Consider the following 18,624-nt stretch of genomic DNA (forward strand, 5'->3'; position numbering starts at 1 on the left):
TTACTTCTCACCATCCAGCTACTCTAGTCCCACTGGAAGGTGCTGCTGTCTCTCAGTCGGGCCACTGTGAAGGATTCCTCATGATCTCCTCATGGCTTCTGTTCTGCCTGTGGTTCCTGTCCCATCCACTCTCTAACCTGCAGTCAACGTGATTTTTTCAGGTTCTCCCTGGTGGCGCAAAGGGTTATGACACAGCACAATGAAGCTATCCACAGCCTCTCAGCCTCTGCAGCACGAGTTCTATTCCCGGCCAGGGAGCTGACCCACATGGCGCAACAGACCTCTCCTGACTCACCTGCTGCTCCCCTCAGCAGTGTATTTCAGTGGATCTGCCCGTTCTGCTCCCCACTCTGTCTCTGGTGAATCCTCTTACCCCCTGCATCTCTGGCCTGCAGCCTAGCTCTTGTATGCATAAATAAACATATCTTTTCAAATCTCCTGCTAAGTATCCTCTTATGCAGCCTTTCTCAGACACTTGGGAGAGAATTAAGTCCTCCAGAGAATGGTGTAAGTGACAGTTTCCTCCATTTTCCCAGGGATGATACAGTTAATACCCCCCCCCCTAATGCAATCAATGACCTAGTTCATTACATGCAATGGCTGCCTTAGAATGTTGGGGCTTAATTCTTCACAAGAACTGGGTGGAGACAGCTGCTGCAGAAGTTTCTTCTTGGGCCTGAATATCAATGACCACAGCCCAGGGGGCCCTTGTGACTTGCTGGCCACCACACCTCCACCTCTGCAGGCTCATTTCTCACCACCTATTTCCCCAGCACAAGCGCGCCTTTTAGTTCCTCACGTACAGAAACCTCATTCTTGCTTCAAGGCTTTTGCAGAGTCTGTTCCTTCTGCCTGGATCCCTTACCCACATACCTTCTAGGGCCAACTCCTTCTGTTAGTCATTCAGGTCTTGGCTCAAACGCTACCAGCTCAGAGAGGCCCTCCCTGGCACCTTAATTAAAAAGACACTGCAATTATCTGTTGTTCCACTGTCCTATTTTATTTCTTGGACGGCACTTATTTATCGTGACCGTGAGTGCCTTTAGACTGTGCTCACTACTGTGTGTCTTTCCACTTAGAGCTGAGCACGCAGTTCAGTTTCATTTTATTCACAGCCAAATCAATGATGAGCAGAAAGCTTTTCACAGGATGGACTCTGTAAAAGTGTGGTTAGTGGACTTAATGGGCATTTACTATGTGCCAGAGCTCCAGCACTGTCCAACAGAAAGCTAATGTAAGCTATTTTTCATTTTCTAATGGCCGCATTAAAGTAAAACAATAAAATTAGTATTAATATTTTACTTAAGCCAAGATAGTCAAAGTATTGTGTCAATATGTAATTGATTTAAAGAGACAGATGCCACACTTGTTTTATGCTCTCCTTACCCCTCCTTCTGGATCCTGAGGCCCTCAGCACTGCCTGGACTTTTGGGGTCTCACAGGCTCCCACTTCAGGAAGGAGCCTCAAGGTCCCTCAAACAGCACGTCAGCTTTCCCGCCTTTTTCTGTAACTCTCTTCAGCGTGCACGTGCCCTTCAAGGTCTGCGTCCAGATAACGCGGGTGGCGGCCCTGCAGCAAGGTCTGAAAACGCCTCCCCTCTCACATCTGGGCCACTGCCGCGGTCTCCTCACTGATGTCCTGGGTAGTTGTTCAACCAAAACAGCTGTGAAGCGGCTCAGGGCACGTGCTCCAGCTCCAGCAGCTGCCGAAACCGGAAGTTGGTGGGGGAAAGGCTCTCCAGAGGCAGGGAGCATGCGCAAGTCTGCTCCAGCCGGAAGTGCTTGAGGAAAGAAGGGAAGCTCTTCCGGTGCAACTCTCAGGGCTTGGGATGTCCTTCTGACAAGGACCCGGGGGCACCAGATTTTGTAGCTCAATGCTCCGGGGCTTTCTGACCCAGACGGGGGAACTAGAGAAGGAGGGAAAAGGAATTAGCTTTGGGGTTTGTAGCCAGGTGGGATCTGGAAATTGACTTCTCCACAGAGGAGAGTGAGAACTGTTCATTTCGGGGCCTCCCCGGTGGCGCGGCAGTTGAGCGCTGGGTTGCGAAGCTGCCCGCAGCCTCTGCAGCGCCGGTTCGATCCCCGGCTGCTCCCCGGCCACCGGAGGAGGGTCCCACATGGCGCGCAGACCTCTCCTGCCGCCCGCTGCTCCCCTCAGCAGTGTACTTCGGTCCTTCTGCCTGCTCTGCTCCCCGCTCTGGCTCTGGGGAATTCTCTCACCCTCCCGCGCTTCTGACTGTACCCAGTGCATGTATAAATAAATAAATCTTAAAAAAAAAAAAAAAAGAACTGTTAATTTCGGACCTTAAAGGGAATAGAGTTTCTTCTTTGGCAGGGTCTTTGCGAGAAGGACTTCTCTGAGGTCAGGACAGACCTTGGGAGGTGTCTTTGAGCTGATTGAGAAATGAATCAATGGCCAAACAAAAATTTGTTATAAATTTCAGCTCTTGAACTGTTTTCTGATATCTGATATGTCCTCTTTGAAATGGTCTAAGGGCCTCCCTGGAGGTGCAGGGGTTAGAGACAGCGCTGTCAAGCTATGGCCAGCCTCTGCAGCACGAGTTCCATCCCCCGCCGGCTAGGAGCAACCCACATGGCGCAGCAGACCTCTCCTGTCTTGCCGCCTGCTCTCCTCAGCAGTATATTTCAGTAGATCTGCACGTTCTGCAACCTACTCTGTCTCTGGTGAATGCTCTCACCCCCAGCATCTCTGGTCTGCACCCCAGTTCTTGTATGCATGAGTAAATAAATCTTTATAAAAAATAGACATGGTCTAAAACAGTCAATACTGCATGATGTCTTTTATACGTGGAACCTATAAAAGTGGCGCTCATAGAAGCAGAGAGCAGAATGGTGAGTGCCAGGAGCTAGGGAGCAAGGGAAATGGAGAGATGCTGGTTGAAGAGTATAAAGTTTGAGTGATGCAAGCTAAATAAATGCCAAGGATCCAGGGGCTTCCCTGGTCGGCACAAGGGGTTAAAGCACTGCACTATGAAGCAATCTGCAGCCTCAGCAGCATGAGTTCGATTCCCAGCCGACCACGGAGCAACCCACATGGCGAGGCAGACCTCCCCTGTCTGTCCGCTGCTACCCTCAGCAGTGTACTTGGTCAATATGCCTGTTCTGTTCCCCACTCTGTCTCTGGTGAATCCTCTCACACGCACCCCAGCCCCCAAATCCCCGGCCTGCACCCCAGCTCTTGTGTGTATAAATAAATAAATAAATCTTTTTAAAAAATGCTAGGGATCCAATGTACAGCACAGTGATAGAGTTCAAATTACTGTTATATACACTTGAAATTTGCTAAGAGACTAGATTTTACCACCACCACAACAGATAACTATGTGAAGTGATGGATATGTTGATAAGCTTGTTTGTGGTTCATTGCACAGTGTCTACTTATATTAAATAATCATGTTGTACACCATAAATACATACAATTTGTATTTGTTAATTGTGCCTTACCAAAGCTGTGAAAGTGGTGCAATTTTTATGATGACTTTTAAATTAAAAACCTTGTTCCCCAAATTATGCCTTGTTTTAAAGGTTTACCTTGTTCCCCAAATTATGCCTTGTTTTAAAGGTTTACATTAGACAAAAATTATATCCAGGGCAATATTATGCAAATTATTTGATGTATAAGAAATATCGAGATCCTTTTCCAATTCATAAGCATGATGATTGGGTGTTCAAGCGGTTGTGTGAGACGTGCCTCCCTTAAACCTTGTTACAATGTCAGCACATCACCCTTCTGACATGGAAAAAAAAAAAAAGAGAAGTAACGAGAGAGTCTGGCCGTGGGACACAATTTTAAATTTTTTTTTTAATTTTTGCATAGATGAGCTGAGGTATAGGCCAGAGGTGCAGGGGGTGAGAGGATTCACCAGAGACAGAGTGGGGATGAGAACAGGTGGATTGATTGAAACACACTGCTGAGGGGAGCAGCGGGCAAGAAGGGAGAGGTCTGCTGCACCATATGTGAGTTAGTTCCCTGGCCAGGGATGGAAATCACTAGTGATAACACTGAGACTGCACTGAGACATAACCCTTAGGCCACCAGGGAGGCCCCCGGGGCACAATTTTTACATTATACAGTGATTGAGACTTTAATCTCTCAATACACTCAGCTTGCCTCTGGTGCTATCTGAATACTCTCATTTGGGGAGAACTTCAGGGGTCAAAGGCTCATGTTTCTGGCATCTGATCCCATAGGGGAGGGACCCACATGTTCTGTTAGGAATCGCTGTGCAGGACTGTTCTGAGGATAAGCTGTAAGGGGGAATCCGATTACTGGAGGCCCTGAAGGATCTTTCAGAGGTCACCAATGCTGAGAGAGCTGAACCCTGAGGCTACATTGAAAATGATTGATGAGGGTGAGGGGTATGGAGTGAGGTTTGTCATGTGGGACAGGGTTTCTGGCTGAGACTGTCAGAGTGATCCTGTAGTGCCTTGAAGAGGAGGCTCTCAGAGGGATGTGTGAAAGGAAGTTAGCAGTCTCTTAAGGAGGCTTGATTGTGGGTGACCAGATGTGGGCTTCTTCATGGACCGGGGGACTGGTCCTTCATTCAATCCACAAGTGTTTGCATACCTACTCTGTGCCAGGAACTGTATACCAGGGATACAGAAGGAATTAAGATATCAGTGGTTGGGTTGTCTGGTTTGGCTGTCATTGGTTTTGTTATCATTGACTTCACTATCGTTGGTATCATTGTCATTGGCTTGGTGTCATTGGTTTCGTTGTCAGTGGTTTGGGTTGTCATTGGTTTGGGGGAGGAGCCCCAAGGAATGTTGTCGTGGGTGCATGGGTTGGGTGTCAGCAAATGCAGTGGGAAGTCTTAATAGGAGGCTGGTCGGCAAGGGTGGAATGTGAGGACTCTTCATCTGCCAAACTTCTTGAGCTGCCTTGACAGTGTCATTGTTGTGGGGGTAAACCAGGCCTCCAGGAGGGACGGTACCTGAAGAGCACCATGTCAGCCACAGAGTTCTCCCAGCTGAGTGGCTTTGAAAGGGAGGTTGACCTGAAAGTGTCTTTATCATTGTGGATATAAAATATTTTATTAGGAAAAACTCCAAACATATATTTAAAAAAAGTGAGAAACCAAACTAACAAATCCTGGTGTACACATTTCCCCAAATGTCAAAATGTCAACATTTGATCTTTTTGCTTCAGTTTCACATTCCAGAAAGAACTGAGGCCCCATAGCTTGCTTGATCCTGCTCGCTTCATTCCCCAAAGGTGACACCATCCTCGAGTTGGTAGCGATCCTCCCTATGCATATTTTTACACATTTACTGCAAATGGTGATACCTACAAACACACAGTACTGTTCTGCCCGTCTATTTTTTTTTTAAGATTTATTTATTCATACACACAAGAACTGGGACACAGGCCAGATGTGCGGGAGGATGAGAGGATTCACCAGAGACAGAGCAGGGAGCAGAACAGGCAGACTGACTGAAATACACTGCTGAGGGGAGCAGCGGGCGAGACAGGAGAGGTCTGCCGCGCCATCTGGGTATCTCCGCAGCAGGCCGGGATCGAACCCACACTGCAGAGGCTGCAGGCAGCTTCACAGCGCTGCGCTCAACCGCCTGTGCCACAAGGGAGGCCCTGTTCTGCCCATCTTAAAGCTTTGCATAAATGGTTTCACTCCGTAGGTATCACTTTGCAACTTGGTGTTGTGGCTTAACTTCATGGTTTTCAAATTCAACCTGATCAATCCACGTAGCTCCCCTTTTCACTGGGGACACTTACTACTTCGTATTTCATTTCTCCATTCTCTTATTGATGGACAGTTAGGTGGTTTCCTAACTCAATAACTCAAAGCAACTTTGAGTTATTGCAAAACACTGTGACTGTGAAAGACCTCATAGCTGCTTCTTGGTATAATACGCAAGCATTTCTAGTGTGCCCCTTGGATGGCAGTGGCTGAGGGGCCCTTATCCACAACTTTGTACTTCGGTTCTGGTTTTATCATTCAGGAGTCTGATGAGAAACTTCAGTGACAGAAAGCTAGTGCTTTGCCTCTTGGATTTTTATTTTCCTTTCCATAAAAGGACTTGATAACAGTACCTAGGTCACAAAGTTGTGAGAATTAACTAAGATTGTGACTGTTAAGCAGTTCACACAGTATCTTACACACTGAAAGCACTATGAGGTTTAAGGAGACAGGAAATGAAGGTAGGTTAAGCTCTAGGGTGTTGGACTCTTAAGACTTTGGAGTCTCTTAAGTCTTGGGACTTAAGAGAACCTGGCTTCCTCTTGTCAGTGACTTTGGGAAAGTCATTTCACTTTTGAGAGAGCAAATGAGTGTAAGTGTGAGTATTCCTTCTCACAGAGAGAATCCGCCGGCCCACAATCTACCTGGTTATATAACATCACCATCACCGCTGCCATTTGTTAATAGGAATAAAATTAGGCTAACCTTTATTGAGGGTTTTGTCACTCTTGGGAAGTACTGGCATTATGCCCACTCTCCCAATGAGGAAACCCAGGCCCCATGAAGAGCAGATATGTGAATGTCACAGCCAGCATGGTGACAGGAACAGAATTGGAAAAGATTTTAAAACGTGTCTCCGACCCATCCCTGGCCCCGCACTGCCTTAAATGACATCAGCAGTGGTTCCCAAACTTTTTTTTTTTCAGGAGTGGATGTGTTTCGCCCAGAAAAAAATCTTATGGGAAACCCCAGTGTATAAAGCAAATGAAGTGAGAACGACTCCTGTCAAAGTGGAGATAAATGGAGTAGGTGTTCCAGGTTTAATTAATCTTGGCTCTGCCAGCTGCTGGTCGCGTGAGCGCCAACATATTACTTCATCTCTGTGAGATCCAGTTTCTTCACTTGTGAGTTGGGCACAGTCATGCCAAGCTAACAGCTTTGTTACCTGGATCTGCTAATGATAGATGCAAACGCTTGGCATAAAACCTGGCTTGTGATAAGAACCAAATAAGAGTAAACGTTGTTGCAATTTTGGCTGTGGTTGTTATCACCTTCCAGAATCTCTTCACTGACCACAGGATGGGGTGGAAATTTCTCAGCTTTGCTTCCATCAACTGGCCCAACCAGCATTTCCGGCCGCCACCACCTACGTGATAGCAGAGGTGAATTCCAGTGTCCCTGTCCCTGCACTCCCAGCTCTGGGCTTTTGCTCTGCTCACTGGGAGAGAGGGGGGGCTGGACACCCCTCTGTCCTCTCCCTTGCTCTGAAGGCATGAAAGCACACTTGAAAAAAAAGATATTCAACATTTTTTTTCTTATGGAGATTTTCAAAGTAGACAAAAGGGAAAAAGCTAGATAACAAACCTCACTTGGCTTTAGTATTTACTAATCTTATTTCCCAACATCCTCACCCCACTAGATTCTTTTGAAGCAAATGCCAGTTTATTATTTCATCTGTAAATTCACCGTGATGAACTGCTAAGGTAAAGACTCTTTTTTTAAACATAACGACGAGCCATTTTTATTTACATCTTCATTTTTTTACATCTTACTACTTTTATCTTAAAAAAAACTTCAGGATAATTTCTTAAACTGCTAATGTTCAAATTTCCTTCATCGTCTCATAGATCTTTTTTGAATGGATTTATTCAAATCAGGATATAGGCCAGATATTTATGTTGCATTTTAGTGATATGCTCCTTAAATTTGTTTTCATTTTTAAGCTCCATCCCACTTGTCTTCTCCCTGCACTGTTTTTATTAAAAGTGGGTTGTTAGTGTTCTAGAATTTCCTATGGAAATGCCGGGGGTGGGAGAGTTGCTCATTTCTCCCTGCAATATTTTCCTATGTTCTTCTGTACCTTTTTTTCCTGCAAACTGGTAGTTAGACCTAAATTCTAAGGAATTAATCACATTTGGGTTGATTCTGATGAGGATACTGGATAGGCGTCTCTTTTTTTTAATATTTTATTTTATATAATTCTTAAATCATTTTTCATTTTTGCACAATGTATGCATTTTCGTTTTGGTTATATTCCCCATACACTTGCACACATCCCCCCTTATTTTGACCCTAATCCTTCCTCTCCCCACCCTGCCCCCCCACCCCATAGTGTGTATCTGGTTTATACTTGCTTGTTGATTTTGATTTTTTCTTTACTATTGTTAGTCGCTTTGCTGGTCCCTTATTTAGGTTTTCTAAATTCCCGCTATGAGTGAGACCATCGGTATTTTTCTTTTTCTTTCTGGCTTATTTTAGTGAGCATGATCCCTTCCAGCTCCATCCATGTTGCTGCAAATTGCATGAGTTTATTTTTTTTTGATTGCTGAGTAATATTCCATTGTGTCTATGTACCACATCTTGATCCAGTCATCTATTTTTGGGCATTGGGGTTGTTTCCAAAGCTTAGCTATCATAAATAGTGCTGCTATAAACATTGGGGTGCGATAGGTGTCCTTCCTTATCTTTCTTCCAGCGCTAGGTGGATCCACAGTTCACAGATGCTCAGCCTGCCCACCCCCACACCTAAAGTTCTCCATCAGTGTTCCTCTGAGGTTTTAGCAGTCATTGATGCTAACCTGATCCTTTATCTGTTGCAAAATGATATTATGTTACTAATATTATTCTGTATTTCTTAGCTGCAAAAGCCCTCTTATCAAGAAAATCCATTTGTTTACCCTGAGGTATAATCCTTATAGGAAAGACACAATAAATGCTTGACCCAGTCCCTTTACCAGTTTTCAAAATAACAAATGTTACTTTGCAGCCTCCAAAGAGAACCAATCTGTTTTTAGTCCCCATTATGAATTCTTCAGTGCCAGCTCCGTAACCTGGCTCAAAAATAATTTCTCTGTCTCTTTACAGATTTAAACCCATCTTTTCTAATGGTGTCCACGTTCAGCCTGTCTACATTCCTTAGCTCCTGCTGGATCATAAGATACCTGAAGGCCTTCTACGCAGCATAGAACATAATGCCACCAGCAGTGTTTCTCAAACTTCTGGGTTAGGGGTGTGGAGTCTTGTTAAAAATGCATATGCTAGGCCTCCCTGGTGGCGCAGCTGGTTAAGCGCAGCTCTGTGAAGCTGTCCACAGCCTCTGCAGCGTGGGTTTGATTCCCGGCCGGCCACGAAGATACCCACATGGCACAGCAGACCTCTCCTGCCTCGCCCACTGCTCCCCTCAGCAGTGTCTTTGGTCTGTCTGCCTGTTCTGCTCCCCACTCTGTCTCTGGTGTATCCACTCTCACCCTCCTACACCTCTGGCCTGTACCCTAGTTCTTGTATAAATAAAAATAAAATCTTTTTTAAAAATGCATATGCTGATTCCTTGGCTCTGGGGTAGAGACTGAGATTCTGTTTTTCTCACACACTTGGGTGATACTGATGCTGTTGGTCCCAAGACCAAGAGCAAAAGGGTTGTAAATGAGTAGCTAAATGGTGTGGTAAATGTATGGGAACTCTATGTCACTCAGTAAAAATGAACTGACCCGGAGTAGACACAATTCATGGGTTGACCCTCCTACCTCAAAATGCAAAGTATTCATAAGTTAACGCCTGCTGCCTTAAAATGCAAAGAATTTTTTGTGTGTGTTTGTCTTGTTAGAGTTTTAGTGTTTTTTTTAAATTATTCTTTTGAATATATAATAGTGTACATGGTAAAAAAAAAATTTTTTTCCCACGAAATCCAAAAGGGTATAAAGTCAAAGCATATAGTTCTGGGCATCCCCTGGTGGCGCAGCTCTTGAGCGCTGGGCTGCCAAGCTGCCCGCAGCCTCTGCAGCTCTTGTTCGATCCCCGGCCTCCGGTCGAGGGCCCAACATGGCGCACAGACCTCTCCTGCCGACCGCTGCTCCCCTCAGCAGTGTATTTCGTCAGTCTGCCTGCTCTGCTCCCCGCTCTGGCGCTAGTGAATTCTCTCACCCTCCCGTGCTTCTGACTGTACCCAGTGCTTGAATAAATAAATCTAAAAAAAAAAAAAAAAAAGCACATAGTTCTGCAGAGAGGCTCACTATGACTTCTTGGGTTTTTTTACTAGAGATATTTCCTGCATATACTTGTCCCATTTCTCTTTTTTTAAGATGTCAGCACAATATTCGCTGATGTTGCTGTGCCACTTTCTTTTTCCATTTTATTGTATCTTAGAGGTCATTCCATAGCTCAGTGGAAAGCGCTCCATCCCATTCACTGGGTGAAATCATGTCCATTCGAGATGCTTCTATGTTTTATGGAGCACACAGAACCTGTGACTACTTGGCTGCTTCCTCGGCCTGTACAGGTCACTTTCCAGAGAGAATAGTTGTCTTGTATTCCATTCTTTGCTTTTTTTTTTAAGATTTATTTATTTATGCATAGAAGAACTGGGGTGTAGGCCAGAGGTGAAGGAGGGAGTGTGTGAGAGAATTCACCAGAGACAGAGTGGGGAACAGAACAGGTGGATCTACTAAAATACACTGCTGAGGGGAGCAGCGGGTGAGCTGCGCCATGTGGGTTAGCTTCCTGGCCGGAGATCAAATTCAAGCCGTAGTGGTCAGAGTGCTGAGACTTAACCCCTGGGCCACACTCCCTCGTTTCCTTTCTTTGAATCCTCTAAATTACCTGACCCACAGGGCATGTTTGGCGTTCATTTGACAGAGCAAGTAGCCACTTTTTTTAAAAAAGATTTATTTATGCATGCATGCAAGAGCTGGGGTACAGGACAGAGATGCAGGGGGTGACAGAATTCACCAGAGATAGATCAGGGAACAGAACAGGCAGACTGGCTGAAACACACTGCTAAGGGAAGCAGTGGGTGAGACAGGAGAGGTCTGCCTCGTCATGTGGGTTGCTCCCTGGCCAGCCGGGGATTGAACTCGTGCTCCAGAGGCTGCGGATTGCTTCATAGTGCAGTGCTTAACCCCTTGGGTCACCAGGGAGGACCCCCAAGTAGCCACTTTTGTTCTTCCCATTCCAGTCTCAAGAGAGTCAAATGACTTCCTTACGCTGTCTTCCCTCAGCACTCAAATTACTCAGACAATCTCTGATTTAGTAATGCGCAGTTATGAAATACCGCATGCCTGGGTATATTGACAGGGTTCAGGACACACTCCCCCAAAATATGGTGTCTTGGCTTATTGGCTATCTCAGGCTGACGGAATCTAAGACAGTGCAGGGAGGACTGTCTGACCTTCTCCTGAAGCAGGTCATAAGCCCTCGGGGTGAGACATGCCCTTCCAGACAGGAGGAAAGACTCTTCCTTATCTCTAAGACAAAGGGACACTCCTGCCCCCACCCCCAACCTGAATAACCAGTTTCCTACTCTAAGCTCATCCCTCTTTTGTCTGATCCCATTTTCCCACGACTTTCCACTTTTCTCCAGCCCTGGCACAGAAACACATAGGCTTAATAACCTCGTCGAGTCTTCCCTTCCTTATAAAGATTCTCATACGATATAACTTAGGTGGAATAAATTTATATGCTTTTCTCTTGTTACCCTGTATTTTGTTGCAGAAGCCTAGCCAACAACTAGAAGATATTTCTTTCCTCTCCTGTATTTAAGGTACACATAAAGCATCAACAGCAGAAGTCTTCTGCCCCCCCACTGGTGGGCTCCCCCACCACACGACAGCTGTCCCCCAAGAGATAACTACTAGCTTCAACCGTACCTTCATCATGTCTGAGTTTCTTTTTTCTCAGTGGTCCTCAAGCTTCAGAGGGTCTGTTAGAACACAGATTACTGGGCCCCATGCCCAACCTCTTGTTTCATAACTCGGGGGGCAGGACCCAATAATTTGTGCTTCTTACAAGTTCCCACATGACACTGCTGACCCCAGAACCACACTTGGGTAGTCATTGTGTTAGGGGGAAAAGGATGTCCTAAAGCTAATTCCATACAGGCTTTGTGGACTCCACCCCCACCCCAGGCCAAAGACAAAGACACTGGGAACTCCAAATCCCATCACCACCAAAGGGAAGGTAGCTGGGACCTGAGGGTGGGGTTAAGCAGCCAGGTTGATATAAAAGGCAGACACGTGGGCTTTGGGGGGGGGTCCCCCATTTTGGCTCTCCTCCAGCTTGCATTCCGGCCAGCTCTGAGAGTGACTATGGGTTTCTAGGTCGTCGGATCGGGTAGGATGCATTAAAGACTTTATTTCCCTATTTTCTCCCTGAGTTGTACATTTTCCTTATTTCCTTTTCCCTTGTAAATAAACCTTTTATTAACCTTTTGTGTGTGCCTGTAGTGGAGTATTCATAAGTCCCTTTTAAGCACGCAGGTGAGGACCCACAGCCAGGAACCCGTTCAATATCGGGGCTGCTCTATAACAATTGCTTCATCCCAGAGACCCTGTTGACTTCTAGGTGATAAGCTGGTACTCCCCTGAAACCTAACTGCTCTACAAATGCATCTTAAGCACCTCCTCTCCTTCTTCCTCTACTGCATTTTCTATCACCCAATAAATGAGCCGCAGTCTTTGCAAAACGCTTCCTTTGTTTGTGCCCCTCCTCTGTGTGTGTCCATCATGGTGACACACAGCACGAATAAGCCCCCCTCATCTAGACTTTGCTCTCTGAAGGCAGGAATCAAATGAAGGGGGTCATAAGTGCCACCTCAAAATAGGTTGCTGTAGGAAATAGACTATTTTGAGATGAAAGCTCTTGAGAAACAGCAGATGCAGAAAAAGCCAACTGACCTCCTCCTCGCGACCTAAAAGCAGGCCATAAAACTTCCCTGGTGCAAGATGCCCTCCCTGTACCAGGAAGAGACGATCACTCTTATCACCAGAGACCAGGAGTCTACTCCAGCCTAGACAAACAAACCTCCTAAAACAACCCTTATCTTCCATTGCTTCCCCCACATATTTCCTCCTCCCTGTCCCACAGTTTATTGCATCTGCCCCAAGCCACTTTGTCTTGTCACATCCCCACAATTCATCACGCTTTGTGTAGAAAGATATAGAAGCTTTGGGGCCCATGGGGCCCAATGGCCCCTTGAGTCTTCGTTTTCCTACAGAAGACTCCCGTGAAGATGTTTTTAAAAAATTAAATAAATTGGTATGCTTTTCTCCTGTCAATCTAATTAAATTCAGGCCAGTCACAGAGCTGGGGAGTGTAGCAGGAAGGTTTTCCTTCCCCTGCACAAGTGTATATTTCCTTTATAGTCCTCAAGTAAGCCACTGGCCACATGATTGCAAACTCAATTGTTTGCAAAGGCCAAAGGCAATGTAAGCAGAACTTACCAACCTCGAGGCCAGGTGGAGTCAAAAGGGTAGCTACCACCCATGCACACACTGTTTTCTGACTTCTCTATTTTTCAAGCGAAACCAGGGTCTCCTTGGTGGCGCAGTGGGTTGAGCGGCGCAGTGGGTCGAGCAGCACAGTGGGTTGAGCACAGCGCTGTGAAGCTGTCGGCAGCCTCTGCAGCTCGGGTTCTATCCCCGGCAGGCCAGGGACTTACCCACATGACACAGCAGACCTCTCCTGTCTCACCCGCTGCTACCCTCAGCAGTATGTTCAGTCAGTCTGCCTGTTCTGCTCCCCACTCTGTCTCTGGTGAATCCTCTCACCCCCATGCACCTCTGGCTTGTACCCCAGTTCTTGTATAAATAAATAAATCATTATTTTAAAAAGAGAGAGAGAGAGAAAAACCAGACATAATTCCAACTAATTCTGCACTTACGGTACACAGATAGACACCAAGAGCCCATGGGATTCCATCCGTTTGCTAGAACCAAAACATTCATTCTGTGTTCCAAGACCTTTACCAGTAGCTGGATAGGTGGGCTGGGGAGTGTGTGGGTTACCGTCGCAGCAATCTGGGGTGGAGGGAACACATGGTTGTTGAGAGCCTGCGGCCAGCCCAGCCCTGCACAGGCCTATGGATCTCATCTCATTTGACCTTTGTCGCAACACTGCCAGGTAATCATTATCATTCTATTTTCTGTCCACACTCATTTCACAGATAAAGAAATGGAGGTTTAGAAAGGCCCAGGGTCACACCCTGGTTTTCATTTAAAAAAAATATATATATATTTATTTATTTATTTATGCATACAAGACAGGGGTGTTTGTCAGAGGTTTGGGGGGTGAGAGGATTCACTAGAGACAGAGCGGGGAGCAGAACAGGCAGACTGACTGAAATACACTGCTGAGGGGAGAAGCAAGCAAGACAGGAGAGGTCTGCTATGCCATGTGGGTAGCTCCCTGGCTGGGGATCGAACTCATGCTGCAGTAGTTGCAGACAGCTTCACAGTGCTGAAACTTAACCCCTGCACCACCAGGGAGGCCCCCTCGCCCTGATTTTCTTGATTTATAACCTACCTAATTCCAAACACAGGATTTTAGATGGACTGGTAAGCTGGGTCCTGAGCCCAGATAGCTCTTTGGCACCAATTTGCCACCACAGAAGGATGTAGCTTCCCCCAGAAGGCAGGTATAGGAGTGGCCAGAGGGTCCAGAGTGGCTTTGATCCCTTGGGCATCTTACCCAGCAACTCCTAGCTTTGTGCTCCTCGGGGCCGGCAGCCGGTGCTGAGGAGCTAAGATACAAGGACTCTTTTGCCATTTCCGTCTTGTCTTCCTCCCTCCATTCTTATTCCTTTCTCAGAATTCAAGGTTTCTGCCTCCCAGCCTCGGAGCCCATGCCATCTTAACTTCTTTCTAGAGCCCAGCAGGGTAAGGACAGAGATGCAGATGCAGGAGGCGTTTGAATGGAAACCATTTTATTGGAGTTACGATCCCGGAAAGCAGGAGTGTGGGCTGGTGGTCAGGTCCCACGCTCGCCTGCTACTCCAGTGAGTGTCAGCAGCGCTGGGTGCTGAAGGTCATGTCACTAGGCATCAGGAGCTGCACTCCTCCATCCTTTTGGCTGGAGGGAGAGAAAAGAGGGTCAGATTTGGGGCCCTAGGGGAGCTGCAGTGCTCCACCAGGATGCCCAAGACAGAACGGGTGCTCTTGGAAAGTGCTCCCCATTCCTGCTAAGAGGAGTGGGTGGGGTCCCCTTAGCTTTGGTGGGGTTTTTCCTCCTTTCAGTGGCCCCATGTGCCCCCAACCTCCTTACCCGTCTAATGCCCATCCCCTCTCACCTTAGGAATGACATCCCAGTTGAGGAAAGGAAGCTTCCTTTTGATTGACTAAAACAGAAAGGGAGAGCAGGAGAGAGGCATTACAAGACAGATGAGCCCATCCCTGCACGGACCTGCAGACTAGTGATGTTTATTGTTTCACGATCCCTGAGAGCTCCTGAGCCCTTATGCTGCGTGGGCCCTGGACTATTTTACAGCCGTGGTTCTATCTGGTCTTCACGGCCACCTCTTGAGGTACGGACCAGCCTCATCCCCCCATCACACATGACAAAACCAAGTCTCTGAGAACTGAAGACTCATGCACAGTTGCACAGAAAGTACACAGAGGCGTGAGGTGCAAGTTCCCACCCCCACTCTGTCACTGATTTCACCCTCTAGGCCACAGCAGCCTCCCGGGGGGACTTTCTTCAGCTGACAACACACTGGGCAGCATCACAGCAAGGAAATGACTCCCTCCCAGAACTTGGGAAAGACCCTGATGGGCTAGAACCCCAATGGGTCAAGGAGAGTGAGGGGTGCCCAAGCGCTTACCTCAAAGAGGGCATGCCAGTTCAGGAATTCTTCAGTCTTGAAAGCCTGTGGGGAGAGAGAGCAGAGGAGGGTCAGGAAAAGGTGAAGGGACTGTGGCGGCTATGGGAGCACTCCACAAAGCGTTCATTTCCCCTCCCACCCCCACCCCCACCCCCACCCCCACCCCCACCCCCACCGTAATGTGGGTCTTTATGGGCGTATCCTAAAGAATTGTACTTACAGATCTCAATTTGTCCAGGTTCACGAACTGAGAGTTAAAGGCCTGGGCAAAGAAAGCAAGTGTTATCAAAGTCTCTGAGGAACATGAAAATGCGGGGGACAGACTCACAGCTGGATTGTGGGGAAGAGGTTGCTTACCTCAGGTCCCGAGGCATAATTACTGAGGGTGGTTGCTTCCTGGAAAGTGAAGCAGAGAAAGGAGCCAAATGATGACATGATAGCAAGTGCCTCTGTCCTCAAGCCCTGTCAGCCAGCTCTGCCCCCCTCCACAGGCTGGTCCCCAAGACCGCAGCCTGCGCTCTGCCTATGGCCTGGGTTACCCCAGTCTGTTCCAGTGATGGGAGGTGGAAGGGCAGGGGAAGGGAGGGATGGAGGGGGCACGTAGAGCACAGAGAAGTCACACCCCAGGCCTGCGGCCACAGAAGCATCCAGACATCCTCCCAGGACCAGGAACTGGCCCGCAGTGGACTTGGGGTGTCCCCAAGGCACCCACACCTCACCCACAGAACTGAGTGGGGAGAGCAGCATGCAGGTGGCAGCTAAGCTGTGAGGCGCCCCGCTGCCTCCTCTAACTGGGCTGTGAGTTTATCATCCCTCCATCTGGTGACCCGAGTGTTGACGCATGACCTCAGGGCATCCCATCTGGAGGCTCCCAACTGCAGCCCCCCCTTCCTAGTCCCTGTTCCTCCCTTCCTGCATCAGCTGTCATGAGCAGCAGCCGCCCAAATAGTTGCATCTTTCGTAGTAATTTGGCTTGTTTTTTCATTTGAATCAAACATTTTTAATTAGTAAGAATTCATAAGGAAATCCAGATTTCCAGTTTCTCCTAAAAGTTGAAACCCCATGCCAGGCTGGGAACCTCCCCTTCTTACCACCCCACCACCACCACCACCCCCACCACCCCCCAGCAGCCACCAGATGGAGCAAGATTAGCCCCTCCAGGGCTGGACTTCTCCTCCCGAGGCACCAGTGCCCTCTTGCTACTGGCACCGCTGGCCTCCATCTAAGCAGCTGCATCTGTCACGCCCTATTTTAGGCCTTTAAATCCAGCATAGATATTCTCCCCCCAACCTGGGGAGATGATGGGGGTAAAGAGCCTCGGGATTCCTCCTGAGGGGGAGCCTGGGCACCAGGGAAGCTCCAGGACAGCAAAGGTGAGGCTGACCACAGATGACCAACCTCAGCCCCCAACCCCCCAAGATTCAGTCCCCCAGCCTCACCCACATCACCCGCTGCAGAAATACAAGCATCTCCACCCCCACCGGCCTTCCCAGAAACCCACTGCTTCCTTGCCTCTTTTCTGCTAGTCCTCAGAGCCCAGCTGCCCGTTCAGCCCCAGATAACAGCCAAAGCTAAGAACAGCCACTTAGCATGACAGAAGGTGAGGAAATTGAGTTAGGGAGGGATGGGTCTGAGAGGAGGCCCAGGTGACTCGCTCACCTCAGAGCTCCCCAGGGCAGCCCCCTGGGCAGAGTGGAGCGCCAGGAGAGAGAGAAGAACCACAGCAGGAAGAACTGGGATCTTCATGGTGTCAAGTATGGGGTGCTCTGAGGCGGGGCCTCCCTGCTGGCCCTTTATATTCCCAGGGAGGTGGATGTGAGCAGAAATGGGGTTCCCACCCCACTGACTCAACCTCAGATCCTGTCGCCCACCCCCGGGGCTCTGGGAGGGGGAGGTGTGGACTGTTCCCCACTTACCTCTGATTTCTCAATTCACATTCTGCCCGGGGCACTCAGGAGCTGAGCAGGCAATGGGCCCCACATGCAAATGGAGCTGGGATGGGGACAGGTTGGACCTGTCCCTCCAAGGGATGGGCAATGGCACCCGAGTAACCTCTCCTTTTGTCTCTGCATCTCTCCCTTCCATTCTTCTTTGCTTCCCTACAGTCAAGCTCTTTTCTTCCCTGCTCTGTTCTGCCTGGACACCTGAGCCTGGATGGAGACCGCCATGCTCCGGCTCCACCAGCCTCTCTGCTCTCATTCCCTTTGCCCTCACCTCACACGCTGCCCCAGCTGGACTCTTCACCCAGTACCCCAAGCATCTGCCTGTGCTTCTCCCGCTTTATCCCTAAAACACTCTTCTCACTCCTTCTCAGAAGCCAATATCCATCTTAGATGGAGTACCCTGATTTCTCCCATCACCTCCCCCCAACACACCCCTATCTTTCCCATCGCAGATTTGGCCTGTCAATTCATTAGGATCTCTCTGGCATTGTGTTTAGAGTCGCTCATTTCATTTCCCTCTCAGAAGAGTAAGTTCCCTGAGGTCAGGAAAGATACCTTAAGCTCCGGCACACCCCCTGGGACGTGCCTCACACCAGATGCGGGTGGAATCAATGTTTCTTTAATTGGCTATCTTAGAATTCAAGCATCCTTCCACCAAGGTGTACCCCTTATTCCCTTGGAGCTGGACCCCTCATTATCCTGCTGCCCATCTTTTACTCTTGGGTCTTCATAACTTTACTCTTGGGTCTTAAGAATCCAAGAAGACAAGAAATAGGGAAACACACACACAAAAAAAGGGCAAAAACAGGTCTTCGAGATGGTCAACTGGAAACGAGCTCTGGGTCCTGAACTTTGGGTGCTATTCCATGTCATTGTGCTCATCCCACCCCCTCAGCTTGGGAGATGTATCGCCCCAAAGTGACAAAACATCCTAATCAAGCAACCCTCTCCACAATGAGGTTCAGGTGGCCCGACCGGTTCTTGGTGGAACAGGGATGGGCTGGGACATGGCCTGGTGAGGCCAGGAGATTCAGAGTGGGCCTCTGTAGCCCAACCTCACACAGGCACAGGGCACAGGCTGGGGCCAGCCGAACCATCTTTATGAACCCAAGAAGCTGGCACTTTGGTCCATTCCCCTTGCTACATCTGCACC

At 48.2% G+C, this 18,624-nt stretch overlaps 1 protein-coding gene across 1 annotated transcript; it reads right to left on the minus strand.

Annotated features, from left to right (window-relative positions):
• Nucleotides 1–1,676: 1,676 nt before the first annotated feature.
• On the minus strand, nucleotides 1,677–17,274 carry KRTDAP (keratinocyte differentiation associated protein; the record flags this gene model as incomplete). The annotated part of the gene is made up of 6 exons (XM_084256886.1): nucleotides 1,677–1,781; nucleotides 14,998–15,045; nucleotides 15,529–15,573; nucleotides 15,749–15,790; nucleotides 15,886–15,924; nucleotides 17,188–17,274. 6 exons carry the CDS (start codon nucleotides 17,272–17,274, stop codon nucleotides 1,677–1,679), a joined length of 366 nt encoding a protein of 121 aa, XP_084113012.1.
• Nucleotides 17,275–18,624: the final 1,350 nt, after the last annotated feature.

This window comes from Talpa europaea, assembly GCF_964194135.1.
Source record: "Talpa europaea genome assembly, chromosome: 16".
Taxonomy (NCBI): domain Eukaryota; kingdom Metazoa; phylum Chordata; class Mammalia; order Eulipotyphla; family Talpidae; genus Talpa; species Talpa europaea.